This window comes from Azolla caroliniana, unplaced genomic scaffold, assembly GCF_043228905.1.
Source record: "Azolla caroliniana isolate FFs.n. ecotype wild unplaced genomic scaffold, voAzoCaro1.0.p SCAF_11, whole genome shotgun sequence".
NCBI lineage: Eukaryota > Viridiplantae > Streptophyta > Polypodiopsida > Salviniales > Salviniaceae > Azolla > Azolla caroliniana.
This window is the reverse complement of record NW_028230446.1, coordinates 11,905,628-11,922,363: the sequence shown is the minus strand read 5'-3', so window position 1 is coordinate 11,922,363 and position 16,736 is coordinate 11,905,628. Positions and strand designations below refer to the sequence as shown.

At 42.8% G+C, this 16,736-nt stretch overlaps 1 protein-coding gene across 1 annotated transcript; it reads right to left on the bottom strand.

Moving 5' to 3' along the window:
• Window positions 1–1,571: 1,571 nt before the first annotated feature.
• On the bottom strand, window positions 1,572–4,472 carry LOC147857795 (uncharacterized). The gene is made up of 3 exons (XM_087327755.1): window positions 2,916–4,472; window positions 2,228–2,353; window positions 1,572–2,125 (listed from the first exon to the last, which is right to left on the bottom strand). Exons 1-3 carry the CDS (start codon window positions 4,433–4,435, stop codon window positions 1,996–1,998), a joined length of 1,776 nt encoding a protein of 591 aa, XP_087183881.1. The 5' UTR covers window positions 4,436–4,472; the 3' UTR covers window positions 1,572–1,995.
• Window positions 4,473–16,736: the final 12,264 nt, after the last annotated feature.

The window sequence follows — 16,736 nt, the reverse complement described above, 5'->3', positions numbered from 1 at the left end:
CAACCTAATGTATCTCGAATTTTGTTAACACTTTGTTGTTTTTGTCCCAAGGTGAGGCTTGACCTAAAAAGAGTTTAATGTTTGGAAAGGAAATCTACCCCCTCTTGATGACTTTGTACATATATTAAAGAATGTGCATGCATCACTCTAGCAAGAACTTCATCAAGTTGTTTCCTTTCCTAATTTTTGTAATAAATGAAACGAACTTGATCAATTTGTTGTTTTCGATAGGCATGAACTTTATGCTTCCTTTATGGCAGTTACAAGGAAAGGATTTGAGCAAGGAATTCTAAATCGTTTCTTATAGCTACTTAATGTTTTACTATATTGGATGTTATGAGTACAAGTATGCATGTAATTAAATGAAATAAGGACCTCCGGACTACCACAATACTAACCCAATCTAAAGCAATAACAATTGTCAACCGCTAAATATATATCGACCTGTCCAACACTTCCAAGTTGAGTACCACTCTATATGACTTGAAGCAAATGTAATACTAAGAAGACAACACTATTCAACCCATTTTGACAAATCTCCACAACCAACCATAAGATTCAAACAATTGACCTTTCCCATCATTGTAATCACAAGATTTTCTCATAAAGAAACTCGCAATAAAGTATCTTATGCACAGTTCCTAGGGTTTAGAGTTATATAAAGGTTGGCTAGATACCCTTGTGCAAAACATACTTTTAAAAAAAAGGAACATTTCCTATAGGATGTTTCACCTATGTTTAAGACTTTGTCGTAACCAGTATATGTATTTAATTTGTTATTACCAAACAAATCAAGACTTGAGATAGGCCCATGAACATTTAGGTAACCTTATGACCACCTACACTATCTAAACAAGAAAAAAACATAGTTTGTACACAACTATACTATATAGAAAACATGTCACAACCCATAGACATTACATCGACATTCCTTCCAAGTAGTGACCAACATATAGTTTTCCCCCTTCCCATGCCCTTCTTATGGGTTCCCTCCTCCTAGTACCTTACGTGATCTCTTAATAGGAGACAACATATTGACCCCTATGTTCCCTTACACACACGATGTGTTATGGTTGCATAAGCATGGCCTAATCCCCTTGTCATCTTCGCAAAATCCCAAGACCATGACTACTCACAAATGGGATTGCTTTCTTAGAGAGATGGTTGTAAACATGAAGAGTTCCAACCATTCCCTTATGCAATTAGAAAAAACTAACTAGTTGGACTACAATATGCATACATGTCAATATAGAAAAAGAAATATGCATTCCAATGTATTCTTTAGGCTACCACCCTATCCTAATGTATTCAAAATTCACTTAGAGACAAAATCATTACTCTCCCACAATAGAAACCCAAATGTCAAAAATAAAAGATCTATAAGTTACAAAATGGTCATAACGGCCATTTCGAAAATTTGATATTGAGTTACTTTTATCTTGTAATGAAGTATGGATCCAAGTTCATGAGAACATTCCATAATAGGAGCATTTAACTTGGCTACATGGAATTGATACAATTCATCCCATGGGCATGAGCAATATCCATCATTACCACAAGACTAATTGACGTAATCAATGGATTTATACATTAAATCCACTAGGGTAAATTGCACATGAAGTTCGAAAATCATACGATTATGAGAATCAAAAGACAATGAGAAATTTGGACAATGTGGTGTGGCACATGTAACATACTCTTCACCTAGCATAGGTACCTAGTGTTGAGCATCAAATCTTTTCCTTTAGGGTTTCCAAAACAAACCCTTCTTAGAATTTTACACACCTCGATGATGCCATTGAGAACAACAGTCAAGGAGGACGGAAGATTTACACTTATCACACTAGGCCCTTTGGAGAGATCACATTTTATAGTGTAAAGTTGATGGACCATGTATCAAAGACTAATATAATGTTGGTCATTATCATAAGAAAAAGGCTCAAATGTTGGCACTTGTTGACTCCCATCATTGTGCATTCACAATGTGGCCAAGCTTTATTTGAGGGTTTGTGAGTGATTGTGCTCGCCATCATAGGTGACAATCAACATGTTGGGATCATCGAGGGCGCGCTCCACATGTTTTCGTGCAGGGCATCCCCTAATTGTGCTACACCTATAATAACCCCTGAATCATCCAAGATACATCTATATATCATGATTATGATCATATTTTCAAAAGAACTATATCTCGTGACAATGAAGGTACTAAAACTATATTGTATAATACCTAGGATGCGGTGAACCCTTGATTGGTTTTTGTCCATACTTCCTCCACGAGTACTCATCCGTAGGTATATCGGCCATCTTTAGACTTATTGCTGGAACCCGCACTATGGTTATGTTCTTCAATTTCCTGGAAGGACATAGATACATAGATACAACACAATGTGTAAGCCATCTTGTATTGTAATTGCCTCTCATAGTAATAGGGACACAACACATAAAATCTGAAATGTACAATGTGGACATCATATAAGAGGACATAAATCCATGAGCCAAAATTCATTCACATAACATACTGAATCTATTAATGAGGACCATACATCCTAACGCCACTCAACCCATGTGTGAACATCATATAAGAGGACATAAATCCTTGAGTCAAAATGCATCACATAACATACTGGGTATATTAATGAGCACCATACATTCTACGGTTGCCCAACCCAGAAGCCAAAATCCATAGCACTATGTACATTATAATGAGGCCACCATCAGCTTAAGCTGGCAAGAATCCATTGGATATCCTAAAATGAAGGCATAACCCATGACCCAAAGTAAATGCAATGATTGGTCATAGGGATTTGGCAAAAGGTAAGCATAACAAACTGCAAAATGGGGTGTGTGTGTGTGTGTGTGTGTGTGTGTGTGTGTGTGGTTGGGTGATTTTTCTTCAAGGTCTCACTCCAACTAACCTTCTTTTGGGGCAATGGCATTTTCTGGGGCTATTGCATTCCGTTCCATCTACCAACTTTCCTCGACATTTCTTACCACCCAATGAAGCTGGAGGAGGTCGTCCACTCTCAAGACCGTAGTGATTATGTTGTTGGTGCCTTGCAACACTAGCATCCACACTAAGGGATGAGATGATGGAGTTGGTTGTTGTAGTGGCAATATTGGGAGGGATAGGGCTCAATGAAATGGTGGCTCCATTTGCTGTGGCCATATGTTTGGAGACCAGCCCTGAAGCTTTGGGCACCTTAATGGGCATGGGCACGGGCACTACTAGAGGGGATGTTGTTATAACAGATGGGTCCTGGCAATACAAGGATGGTTTGATATGAACACCTTGAGATGTATTATTGTTGGGCCTTATGACACCTGGACCACTAGAGAGTTGTGGTGTGGATGGTACCACACACTTCGATATGGGTTCACGCACATCGGTGCCATTCTTACTCTTAGTGGTGGCAAACATGCTTTGTGAGGCATTGGGATGTATTGAAGAAGACAATGGTGTTGATGATATGGGCATGCCCATTATTTGAGGCTGATGAGATGATGGTGATGACGATGATGTCCCGCGCCCTTGAAGACGATCATGTGGATGTGATGACACAACCGGGGAGAAAGTAGTGTTAGGCGAGGACCCGCTAGTGGGAGAAGAAGATGAAGAAGGGCTAGGCAATTGCTTGATGAAGGTGTGAGGAGGGGCCATGGATGTGGGTTGTGGACGGAATGTCAAGGTGTTTGGCATGGCGGCATGTGAACCGCTCCCAATCTCGTGGGACACATCCATAATTGCATTCGGTTGTGGTGGATCGACATGTCTACTACCACGAGAACCATCCCCGACACAATGTGAATTGTCCCTAATGGAACCATATGAATAATCCCCAACACTGTGAGGATTACTATGCCTTGTGACACAATCCCGGAGACCATGAGAACCATGTCTAGTGACACCATGTGAATCATCATCTTTCATAGGATCATGTGAGTCCCTATTCGTATGAATAACACCATGTGAGCTAGCCCTAAGGGTAGAAGGGTACTCTAGGAGATGATGGTCATGATAAGCCTCGGCAATGGGCGGCGAATAATCATCCGGCACCGGATTTGAAGCCGGAAGCGGAAGCGGCGACGGCTTGTGGCCTCGTCTGAAACGGGCATGCCCCAATCGGCCCCTCCTCATGAGACAAGTAATTTTCTGGAACTCGCATATAGTTGCATCCACCATAGGGGAGCATTCTAATCTGTCGCCTTCGCCTTCGTCTTGGTGTGAAGGATTCATGTTGCAGCCCTGTTTGCTCTCCTTGTCATGTGAGAGGAATCGGATGAGCCGATTCATGCTCTCAAGCCCGGCCATGGCGGCAACATGTACATCTCTGTCTCTGCCCACCATGATGCCGCTGGGAGAGTGGATGGACAAGGGGGCATGGGGCCGGTGGTGGTGGTGCTCAGGGTTGTTGAGTAGCTCTACTTCCATCACCATAGCTAAGTATGTGGAGGAATGTGGAGCAGCAGAGAACACAGAGAGAGAGAGAGAGAGAGAGAGAGAGAGAAGGAAGAAATGAGAGGGGGTTGGGAACGTAGAGCAAGGAAGAAGAAGAAGAAGAAGAAGAAGCAGAAGAAGGAGGAGGAGGTATGGAGACCTCGAGGGCTTTGAGGTAGAGAGAGAGAGAGAGAGACATGGCTGGCGTCCGTAGACCCAAATGCAATAAAATAAGAAGTCAACAATGTCACGCCACCAAAAATAAGTAAAAACACGGAAACTATTTAGTTCGTTCATTCATAAAATAAATTATGTAATTTGGGAACTTTTGACCTTTGTGATATCCGAAAGAGAGAGAGAGAGAGAGAGAGAGAGAGAGAGAGAGAGAGAGTGTGTGTGTGTGTGTGTGTGTGTGTGTGTGTGTGTGTGTGTGTGAAAGAGAGAGAGAGAGAGAGAGGGGAGGGCCCTAGGAATACGGGTCAACTTTGTCAGAGTAAAATTAGGCAGAGAGAAAGAATGAGAGAGAGAGAGAGAGAAGCTAGAGAGAGGAGGGAGGAGTCCTGTCAGCCTAGAGAGAGAGTGTGTGTGTGTGTGGATAGTGAGAGCCTTTGACTCATGGTTTAGGTCTCGTTGCCTCATCTCATTTGTTGTTGTTCGTCCGGCGTGCCCCACACCAGACAAAGAAGAACCACCCCCCCCCCCCCCCCCCCTCCTTGATAGACGTTCTTTCCGATCGGAACGGCACAAGGACACACACACAATGGACAATTGGACTGACGATGGAGGGACGAGTGCGGATGGAAAGAGAGAAGATTCTATTGAGAGAGTGCGCGTGTGTGTGATATGGGAAGGTGTGCATTGTGTAGAGAGAGAGAGAGAGAGACAGAGCTCAAATTCAAAGAGGACTATAGAGAGAGAGAAGGGGGGGGGATAGGGAAGGGCACCCGATTCATGGATAACCGTCCGATCTCCTCCCCCCCTCCAATCCAACGCCTCCCATTTACCCTTCCTCGTTGACCTCTACTCCTTTAATTATATAGTATACTCAATGATTAATAATAATAAAACTCCCTTTTCTCTCTCTTGCTTCTTTTCCTCTCTCATTGACATTTTGTTTTTTCTGTTAGTCTCTCTTCTCCCTTTTACTGTAACAACTTTGCTTTTAACACTTTTAACACGCATCCAGGTGTTCCTTTTAGACCACACATGTATGTATATATCATATATGTATCTAATGTATGTAAGTGTGTGTGTGTACGTATATAAATAATGTATGTATGTATGTAATGTGTGCTATATGGCACAAAGGCATCTACCCTTCTGGGCTCACATACACTCAAAGAACACATGAGGTAAACGATGGAGCTAAAACATATTCAATTAACTCATGACCTAGAGTTGTCCTGACTCCATATAGGCAACTAAGGTTGGGCACACAATTTCAACACAAAGCAATTGATTAACCATTCAAAATGTGGAGAATATGTCTTGAGTACATAGTTCGGGGTTGTGGCTATTGTCTCCATTTGCATTACAGGCAAATGAGGGCTGAGTTCACTTGCGTATTGAGATTTTGAATTGTCTGGGTTCCTAAAAATATGGGTAAAGAGGTCATGATCGAGGATGAAACGATGGACAATGGTTTGGCAAGCAAACAAAAACTCATGTAGGATGTTACCCTTCAAAACTTTGTGAACATTCATTCAAGTTATTGTTGGGATTACGGTCCCTTCGGATGGGATGGTCGGATCCGGTTTCGGTTCCGGATCCGGATGACGAAGACCCCGGTTTCGGTATCGGATGACGAATGTACCCGGAGAGCGATCCGGATGCAGGGACATATCCGTGAATATGTTCGCTATGGGCCCCTGAGGCTACAGTTGTAAATAGCCCAAAGTCATATGAGTATAAATATGACTTAGGGCAAACTGTTTTAGTGTTGCTTCTCATTTTTCTGTTTTTTCCACTCAAGAGGAGTGAAGTGTAAGCAGCCGTGAGAGAGAGAGAGAGTGAGATAGAGCGCGAGAGAGGAAGAGGACGACGCCTCTGTGTATTTCCGCCGCCTGTGGCGAGGACAGCGAGCTCAAGGTCATCGCCTTGGAGCTCGTCATTGTATACTTCTCTTTGTATAGTGTTGTTTGGAGTCTTGTACTCCCGTGGTTTTTCCCATCTAGGGTTTTCCACGTTAATCACTGTGTACTCGTGTATTTCTCTCTTTGGTTCCTATTTTCTGCTCCATTGATCCGCGATTACTCGGTTGTGGCCGGGTTGAAGAAGGTAAATCGAAGCGTTGATTCTCAACAAACTGGTATCAGAGCGACTGTTGCAGAAAATGGAAGGCGGCGGCAGCGGGCAGCCGGGGATGATGGTGCTGAATGCACAGAATTACGCCGACTGGAAGATCAAGATGGAGGATCTTCTGATTGTTCGGGACCTGTACGAACCGATTGACAGGTCGGAAATACCGAAGGGGGTACTTGAGTCGGAGTGGAAGCTCCTGAACCGGAAAGCCGTAGCGACGATCCGACAATATGTCGATGTAAGCGTCCTACAACATGTGGCGAACGACACCAACGCATATGAAATGTGGAAGAAGCTGTCGGGCCTCTACGAGAGGAAGAATGCGTTGAACCGGACCTCCCTGATGAGGAAGATTGTGAATCTCAAGTACCGGGACGGCGAGAGTATGGTGGAACACGTAAGCACGTTCATGGGATTCGTGAATCAGCTTGCGGCGATCAAGTTCCCGCTGGAGGATGCAATGCAAGCCATCATCCTGATGTGTACATTGCCGGACAACTGGGAGAACTTGGTGGTGACTCTCAGCACCTCCTGCACCGAAGATAACTTGTCCTTGCAAACGGTAAAGACAAGTATCTTGAACGAAGAAGCGTGTCGGAGAGACAAGGAACCGGCCTCCGAACCGAAGATGCTATTTACCGAATCGGATCGGGGAAGACAATGGAACCGGAGTCCGCAAAGACGGGAGAAGTCGGGGACCCGGTCGCAGTCAAGAGGAAGGCCCACATGCTTCCACTGTGGGAAGCCGGGGCACTTCCGAAAGAATTGTCGGCATTACCGAAAAGACAACGGAGCCGACGACACCGATTCGAAGAAGTCACCGGAGAGAAACGGTGCATACCGGGGAGCCACGGACCGTAGAGGTTCGGATCGGCGAGGGCAGGACCGGAAAGGAACGACGGCACTCGCGGCAAGTGAAGAAGAAATCATGCTCATCACAGAAGAAGGTGAGCTAAACATTGCCGGCGATGAGACGACCTGGGTGGTCGATTCCGGAGCATCGTTCCACCTGACCCCGGAGAGAAGATACTTCTCATCCTACACAGCCGGGGAGCATGGCTGCGTTCGGATGGGAAACGAAGGTACGTGCCGGATTGCCGGCATAGGAGACGTGTGGTTGACAACCCCGACCGGATGCAAAATGCTGCTGAAGAATGTCCGACACGTTCCGGAGGTCCGACTGAACCTGATTTCGGCCGGGAGGCTAGATGATGAAGGCTACACGGGTAGCATCCGGAACGGTGTCATGAAGTTCAGCAAGGGGAGCTTGATAGTGGCTCGGGCCCGGAAGGTCAACACACTGTACCTGATGAATGCCTGGTTGTGTCCGGAAGAGCTGAATGTGGCAGCCGACACTGCCGGTGAGCTGTGGCACAAAAGACTGTGCCACATGAGTGAGAAGGGGATGAAGAGGCTTGCAGAAGACAACCTTATCCCAGTGAAGCATGTGCACCTGGAGAAGTGCACCGATTGCCTGGCCGGTAAGCAGAACCGAACTTCCTTCCACTCAAGGCCACCGACGAGACGTAGCGCACCATTGGAGTTGGTGCACACTGATGTGTGTCAGGTAGAAACGAAGTCACATGGCGGAGCCCAGTACTTCGTAACATTCATCGATGATCATAGCCGAAAACTGTGGACGGCACCGATGAAGACAAAGGACCAAGTGTTGTGCGTCTTCAAAGAACTCCACGCGAGAGTGGAAAGGGAATCCGGCAAGAAGCTGAAAGCGATACGAGCGGATAACGGAGGGGAATACCGGGGGCAGTTCCAGGAGTACTGTCGCTCGAAGGGAATCCGACTCGAGTTTACTGTGCCGAAGACGCCGGAACTGAACGGGCTGGCCGAGAGGATGAACCGGACCATAATGGAGAGGGTCCGGAGTATGCTGGCGCATGCGAAATTACCCAAGGGATTTTGGGCTGAGGCAATGTCGACGGCGACGTATGTGATAAATAGATCACCCTCAGTACCTTTGGATGGAGACACGCCACAGAAAGTGTGGACCGGTAGGGAAGTGTCCTACCGGCATCTGAAGGTGTTCGGGTGTCTCGCATACGTGCATGTGGCGAAGGACCGGAGAGGAAAGCTAGATCCGAAGACCCGGCCATGCATATTCCTCGGTTACGGCGACGACGAGTTCGGCTACCGAGTATGGGACCCGGTCGACAAGAAGATATTCAGGAGTCGAGATATCGTCTTTATGGAGGACAAGACACTCGCCGACTGGGAGTCGGAGAAGAAGATGAAGAGCTCCAAGTCGACTGGTGAGGATAAACTCTACGAGGAGCAGTCCCGACCGGCAAGGGACCGGTTAGCACTCGAGGATCCGGCCGAAGACGGTGAAGAAAGAGAACCGGCCGAGGAAGATGAAAATGATACCGGAACCGTTCCCGATCCCGAAATGGATTCGGATGAAGAAGAAGAATCGGGAGAACCGGTTACCGAAGCTCCGGAACGGAGATATCCTCTAAGAGAGAGAAGGGCCCCCCGGAGATTTCCGGAACCAGAGCACGTGCTGCTAACCGACGAGGGGGAGCCGGAGAGCTTTGAAGAAGCAAAGCATGACACCCAGAGCCGCAGGTGGTTGAGTGCCATGCAGGACGAGATGGATTCCCTGCATGAGAACCACACATTTGAACTTGTGGAGTTGCCGAAAGGAAAACGGGCACTCCGTAACAAGTGGGTGTTCAAGCTGAAACCGGGAGATGCCGGAAACCCCCCGAGATACAAAGCCAGGATCGTGGTGAAGGGGTTTCAGCAGAAGAAGGGCGTCGACTTCGACGAGATATTTGCCCCGGTAGTGAAGATGACCTCCATCCGGACGGTGCTGAGCATAGCGGCAAGCATGGACCTCGAGGTAGAACAGATGGACGTGAAGACGGCATTCCTTCACGGTGACCTCGAAGAAGAGATCTACATGCAGCAACCGGAAGGATTCGAGAAGAAAGGGAAGGAGCACCTGGTATGCCGGTTGAAGAAGAGCCTTTACGGACTGAAGCAGGCTCCCCGGCAATGGTACCGGAAGTTCGACTCCTTCATGACCGACGAAGGGTACCTCAAAACGCAGTCCGACCACTGCGTGTTTGTGAAGAAGTTCGAAGGAGGAGACTCTCTAATACTTCTCCTGTACGTGGACGACATGTTGATCGTCGGACGGGACCAGGTCAAGATACGGATGCTGAAGAAGGCTCTTCACCGAACCTTCTCAATGAAGGACCTGGGTCCGGCGAGGCAAATACTAGGGATACACATCATCCGAGACCGGAAGAAGAAGCAGTTGTGGCTGTCACAGGAGAAGTACGTGACGAAGGTGCTTCGCCGGTTCAACATGTCGGAAGCGAGACCGGTCGGATCGTCCCTCCCGACAAACTGCAAGCTGTCCAGCAAGCAAAGTCCCAAGACAAAGGCTGAAAAGGAGGATATGATGAAAGTGCCGTATGCCTCAGCCGTCGGGAGCTTGATGTACGCCATGGTGTGTACGAGACCGGACATCGGATATGCAGTCGGAGTGGTGAGCCGGTACATGAGCAATCCCGGCAAAGAGCATTGGAACGCGGCTAAATGGATACTCCGATACCTGAAGGGCACAGCAAACGTGTGCCTCCGATTCGGCTCCGGAAAGCCCGAACTCGACGGCTTTACCGATTCGGATATGTCGGCTGATGCAGATACCAGCCGGTCCACATCAGGGTATGTGATGACGTATGCAGGGGGAGCTGTTTCATGGCAGTCGAGGCTGCAGAAGACGGTTGCGCTGTCAACCACGGAGGCGGAGTACATGGCGGCTGTCGAAGCCGGCAAGGAAATAATATGGATGAAGGACTTCATTAGAGAGCTCGGTATCCGGCAGGAGGAGTACCGACTCTACTGTGACAGTCAGAGTGCAATCCACCTTGCTAAGAACGCGGCCTATCACTCCCGGACGAAGCACATCCAGCGAAGATATCACTGGATCCGGGAAAGGATAGAAGACAAGGAGTTCGTGCTCACGAAGATCCACACGGACGAGAACGGGTCGGATATGCTGACCAAGGTGCTCACACCGGACAAGCTGGAAGCATGCCGGAAGAGGATCGGATTGGAGAGACATCCCATGCCGAAGTGAAGGGGGAGTTTGTTGGGATTACGGTCCCTTCGGATGGGATGGTCGGATCCGGTTTCGGTTCCGGATCCGGATGACGAAGACCCCGGTTTCGGTATCGGATGACGAATGTACCCGGAGAGCGATCCGGATGCAGGGACATATCCGTGAATATGTTCGCTATGGGCCCCTGAGGCTACAGTTGTAAATAGCCCAAAGTCATATGAGTATAAATATGACTTAGGGCAAACTGTTTTAGTGTTGCTTCTCATTTTTCTGTTTTTTCCACTCAAGAGGAGTGAAGTGTAAGCAGCCGTGAGAGAGAGAGAGAGTGAGATAGAGCGCGAGAGAGGAAGAGGACGACGCCTCTGTGTATTTCCGCCGCCTGTGGCGAGGACAGCGAGCTCAAGGTCATCGCCTTGGAGCTCGTCATTGTATACTTCTCTTTGTATAGTGTTGTTTGGAGTCTTGTACTCCCGTGGTTTTTCCCATCTAGGGTTTTCCACGTTAATCACTGTGTACTCGTGTATTTCTCTCTTTGGTTCCTATTTTCTGCTCCATTGATCCGCGATTACTCGGTTGTGGCCGGGTTGAAGAAGGTAAATCGAAGCGTTGATTCTCAACAGTTATAACACAGTTTTTTGTTTGTTGGGGGCTAAGGTTTCTAGTCATCATTGTTACAAGATTATATTGATTGTGTTATAAAGTAAGGTATATTTTCATTGGGGAGAGGTGGTGGAAGAAGAAATTTGGATTGAAGGGGCATACTTTTAATGTCTCCTTTCCAATGGAATTTTGTGGCAACAAAAATCCAAGCTCAAGTTGCCATGTTGATACAACACTTTATTGGTGATGCTCTAATTTGGAAGTACACTAAGATAAGAGTGTAGAATCTAGATAATAACACACTTTCCTTAACATGTTGGCCCATGTTTGAGCTTCATATATTGTGTCATAGACCCATCCAATTATCTTTGTTCAATGATCATGTGCAAATCCTCATATATGTATAGGTTTGACCCCAAATTTCTAAACTACTCTTTAATTACTGGAGCAACTCTTCACATATCACTAAAATGGCAACACTTTATGATGGGTGGGAATATAAAACTAGTTTTGAGAATAATCTTGTAAATAAATCTAGTCGGATCTCGTATGATGAATATATCATTTTACATCTTAATCCACTATAATTTTCCTAAGCAAAAGTATGATGGCTTAACTACAGGTATCATCCCTTTTACTTTACTGTGCATGTTCACATGTGTTTTCGTGTATTTCCCTTTTGACAAATTCCAAGAAAGTTGGACAATTGCTTAAGAAAAGCTTCTTTCACCATGTCTTGTCCATGTGGCAAATATAATTTATTTGAAATTCCATTTAGTATTCATCAACGTTGTAACATTTAAAATCACCATGTCATTTGCTCACTTGATGTTTATGAATATTATAGAGTTTTGGGGAAAAAAAATATCCGTAAGAGATCTAAGTTGTTGGGGAAAACATATAGAACATGCAACATCAACAATATAGATGAGTTATGCCATAGTGTCTTTAGCATTTGACACGAAACAAAGACATTCGAAGAAAGTAAGTTGTTGGAACTTCATAGACAACAACATAAACAATGGGGTAACTATTGCCGCTAAGAAATTGTGTGCCTCCATACTTATACATACGAAGACTTCACAATGAGTCAATTATTATTGCATTGAAAATTTGGCATATGACACTCGAGGAAATGTAAAATGCTTTGTCTGAGTTTTTTCAGCGAAATGACTTCTCAACACTACTTCTAGGAGTAGAAATGCGAATGACAGGTTAAAGCTTCCACTTGAAAATCAGACCTTTATCACATGCGCTTGGACTCTTCTTTATTCAAAAGAATAGCAAGAAATTAACAATACTTTATCTCGAGGGATGTTGAAGATTTATTATTGCTTCTACAACAATTCATCCATGGTGAGAGGAATATATATACATCCATGCATAAGTAAGGAAATTTACCTTTTCCATCAAATCCAAAAAGCCATTTCTATACAAAGTCACAAGAAAAATGCCTTTTTATTCATATGTGACAATCTTGTTTTTTTAACATCACATAACAAGACTAACAATGTGAAATATCCTTCAAGAGAGAGGAAGAAAGAGACCCGCCTATCAACTTCATACATGCCATATTAAAATGTTTTCACTTTGGTCCCACTAGTCATATTCAACTTCCCGTAACAAAAATAAAATTTGTCTATCTCTACCCTTAATATCTCTCTCGACCCCTACCCCCCAAAAAACCCAAATCTCTAATAACATTACACATCTAACTCCACAAGAGGGATACAACTAGAGTTGCAACAGAATATAGGCAACACATTGCACAAAGACGCGAGGGAAATTTTGTAGGGTGGTTTAACTTGAAGGTTCAAGTGTCATAATTTGTTATAGTTTCAAAAACTAGGAAACTTCCAATTTCAGGGGGAGTCTTGTAAGGTTCAACTCCCATTGTCATTAACCCTCTCTTTGTTAACTTGCATTGGGTCCTAAAATTCAAGTTGTGGAGTTGAATAACGAGGAAAATCAAATCAATAAATGATTTCTTCTACAAGATCTCCTAAATATACAAAACCCAAAAGTGTGGATTGCTTCTAGACTCATCTTTTAGATGTGTTTGAATTGTCCATTGACAAATTGTGAGACAAACAAATCGTTTATTTTAATTACGACCGGTGAGGCAATGATTTTTCAATTGCCATCTTGTAGTTTAATAATTAGAAAATTTCCGTACGATGCATCTTTTGTTGTGTGGTCCACTTAAGAAGGTTCTTTCATACAATTATGTAATTGAACATTATCCTCATCGATTTTCCATGGTAATGTTTTGCATGAAACATAGGCATGCCGCATTGGATTAGGGTATCCATAGCACAAACAAGTTCATTTTTATAGTAACTTTTAATTATGCTTTCATTTTAACAAGGATACAAAGTTTCACGTTGCCACAAATTGAATTGGTTGGAATATGCAAACATAACATGGCACACTTCCTTTAGCACAATAAAGTTTTAAGAAAAGAATGCATTCTACATACACACTATCTCTTGTGATGAATTCTTTAAAGGCTTTCTATATGAAGATGCAATTTAATTTTGGTTATAACCAATAAATGTTGCCATTAGTAATTACCCCCATCATTGTCAATGTGTGTGTCATATAATGGTTAGTTTTCCAAGGTCAAATGCTAGAAATTACTTGTTCTATTATATAATATATATACATAGAGTTGTTTATATAGTCAACTATATGCAAACACGATTTCGGTTATTGAAATGTAAACCTATAATAAAATATGAGTCAACTCATAGAAGATTATGGCTTGTGGAACACTTAACTTGCAAAGTCAAATTTGATTTCATGCAATTCAAAATGGAAAAAAATATAGTATTGTTTGTTAAACGTGTAATAAGATGGTATCAATTTTAAATGTTGCAAAGTTATATTCAAATCATGTTAAATTTCAAACAATTTCATTGTCTAGAATGCATGTATTGCTTAAGTTTGAAACAATGTTCTCATGGCCAGCCACTTCATATCCATGATATGCGCATTTGAGAAATTTACGGCTATTTTGTATAATATTATTATGTTTATTGGATGATCACACAAGATATAGGATACGTTTGGGTATTACTATGTATCCATGTCACATGAGTAGCAATTTTAGTTCATCTTTCAGGGATGTTTCATTTACAAATGTTAGATGTTTGTGTGTGTGTGTGTGTTCTACATGATGCTCTCATTTTTCAAATGTAATTATCTAGCAACTTCTTGTTCACGCCTATATAACAACCAACATTTTCATCGGAACCTAAGGTCTAACGATTACCTAGGATGCCTCCCACCACCACACACACACACCCCCAATAATCTCTTAAAAATACAACAATCGAGAACCAAATTCTCGCTATTGCTCATATTGGGACAATGCAATTCATGTCCCTCATTAAAAATGAATACTACAACTCTCCACATTTTTCCACACAACGGTGAATTTAGTTGATTCTATTCATTGTGAATAATAAGGTATCCTGAGTTCATATTGATGGTAGTGTTCATAGTGCAAAGTGCACACTATGATGGATATCTCTTGTTTTCAGGAGCATCAACACTCTAATTCAATTGTCTCTTACATGATAATTCGAATAATCGTAAATCCCCATTCCCTTGTTTACAAGATTATATTCCTTTATACCCCCTAATATTTCTCATAATATCAAAGCTACCCTTGGTCAAAATTGTTTTGAACATAATAAATTATTCTTGAGTTGTAAACATGAAACGTGTTGAAAACTAAAGGTGGCGTGTGTGAGTAAGGTTGGAACTCAAAACCATTATTGGAAAATAAAAAGCCTTAACAAAGTCTGAGAAAAATGAAGTTTTCTTATCATGAATTGGTTTGACCTAATAGATTGCTTGATAATCTCATTAGGTTGCATCGTAATTAATCCATTTCAACTATTTAGATGGCATCATAATTAGTTAGTTTGATCTGATTTAGTTACATTATAGATCAATTAGACTGCACAATGATTTCATCATGTTTCCGAAATTCAATTTAAATTTCTTTGCGCTTTTAAGGTATGTGTTTAAGAAAGTATCATTTAGTACAATATTTCTATGTGTACTTTGAACAAAGGGTTTATTTAATGTTTTTGAAATATCCTAGAGTATAATCGATATTACCTCGTTTTCTAGGGGTGTTTACACAACATGCAAACACGCATATACATATATAATCATGCATGCATATGTCGTTCAAGGCTCAAGCATTGACCTTTTTTTGTGTTCTTGTCATAACTCATGTGTTATAATTTATATATTCTCTCTCATCATGATTAACCTCTCATTGGAATTTGGGACCCTTACAAGCTCTTACTTTGTATACATATTTATGCATGCGTACTCACATAAATGTGTGTCATCTCCGCGCTTGTGCATGTTTTTAGAGCAAGAGCAAAGTAATGGGATTGTGCTTAGGCATATTGTTGTTCAGATATGAAAATTGTATTGCTTTCGATACATATAAGGGGTCATTTTACTAGTTATTGCTGCAACTACACGTTTCACACACATGTCCGACAATTTTGACACTATGTATTTTTGTTTTTCTTCATTGTTTGCAAGCAAGCAATGCCAAAACTTGATCAGCTTCATTTCATCAAAACATGTTCTCAAACTTATGCGCATCTATTGACATGTAGTATGTAATTTTACCTTGTTAATGAAGTTTGGTAAAGTGATGCCACTCTTTTTGGTATTGGCTTTTGATTATATATTCCAAGGAGTGATAATGACAATCTTAACATCGAGATCGAAGCTCAATGTACATGGCTTATTTCTTAGAGTTGAAATAATCTAGGGGTACGTGCCAATAACATCCATGGAAAGTCATGTGATCTTTATCATGTTGTGCTATAGTTTAATTTTGATACCATCTTTTTGTAAGTGTCGCATATCTAACTACAATATTATGCATTATCATGGCATGAGACCTATAACATTGCAATATGGGGTCCTCAATTAAAATAGTCATCCAATGGTCCTAGGTCCATATATCCATAAACCCTTCTTTAGTGCAAACTTCACCATGTTATAAAGTCAATCAATCTCTCGCTTTTTATTGTAATTACCTTGCCCCAACTAATAAATTGTAAGATTACTAGCCCTAGGTCTTGGGTTTGAGACCTAATTTCCTCAAATACTAGCACTACGTTTTGGGTTCAAAACCCAAATTTTCTCGCCTCTCTATTATTACTCCACACATATCTCTTAATTTACTTGATGCCACTATTGAAGCCATGATCCTCTTGTCTCCATTGAACAACCTTACCAGCTGAGCTACATCCATCTCAATAACTCTCT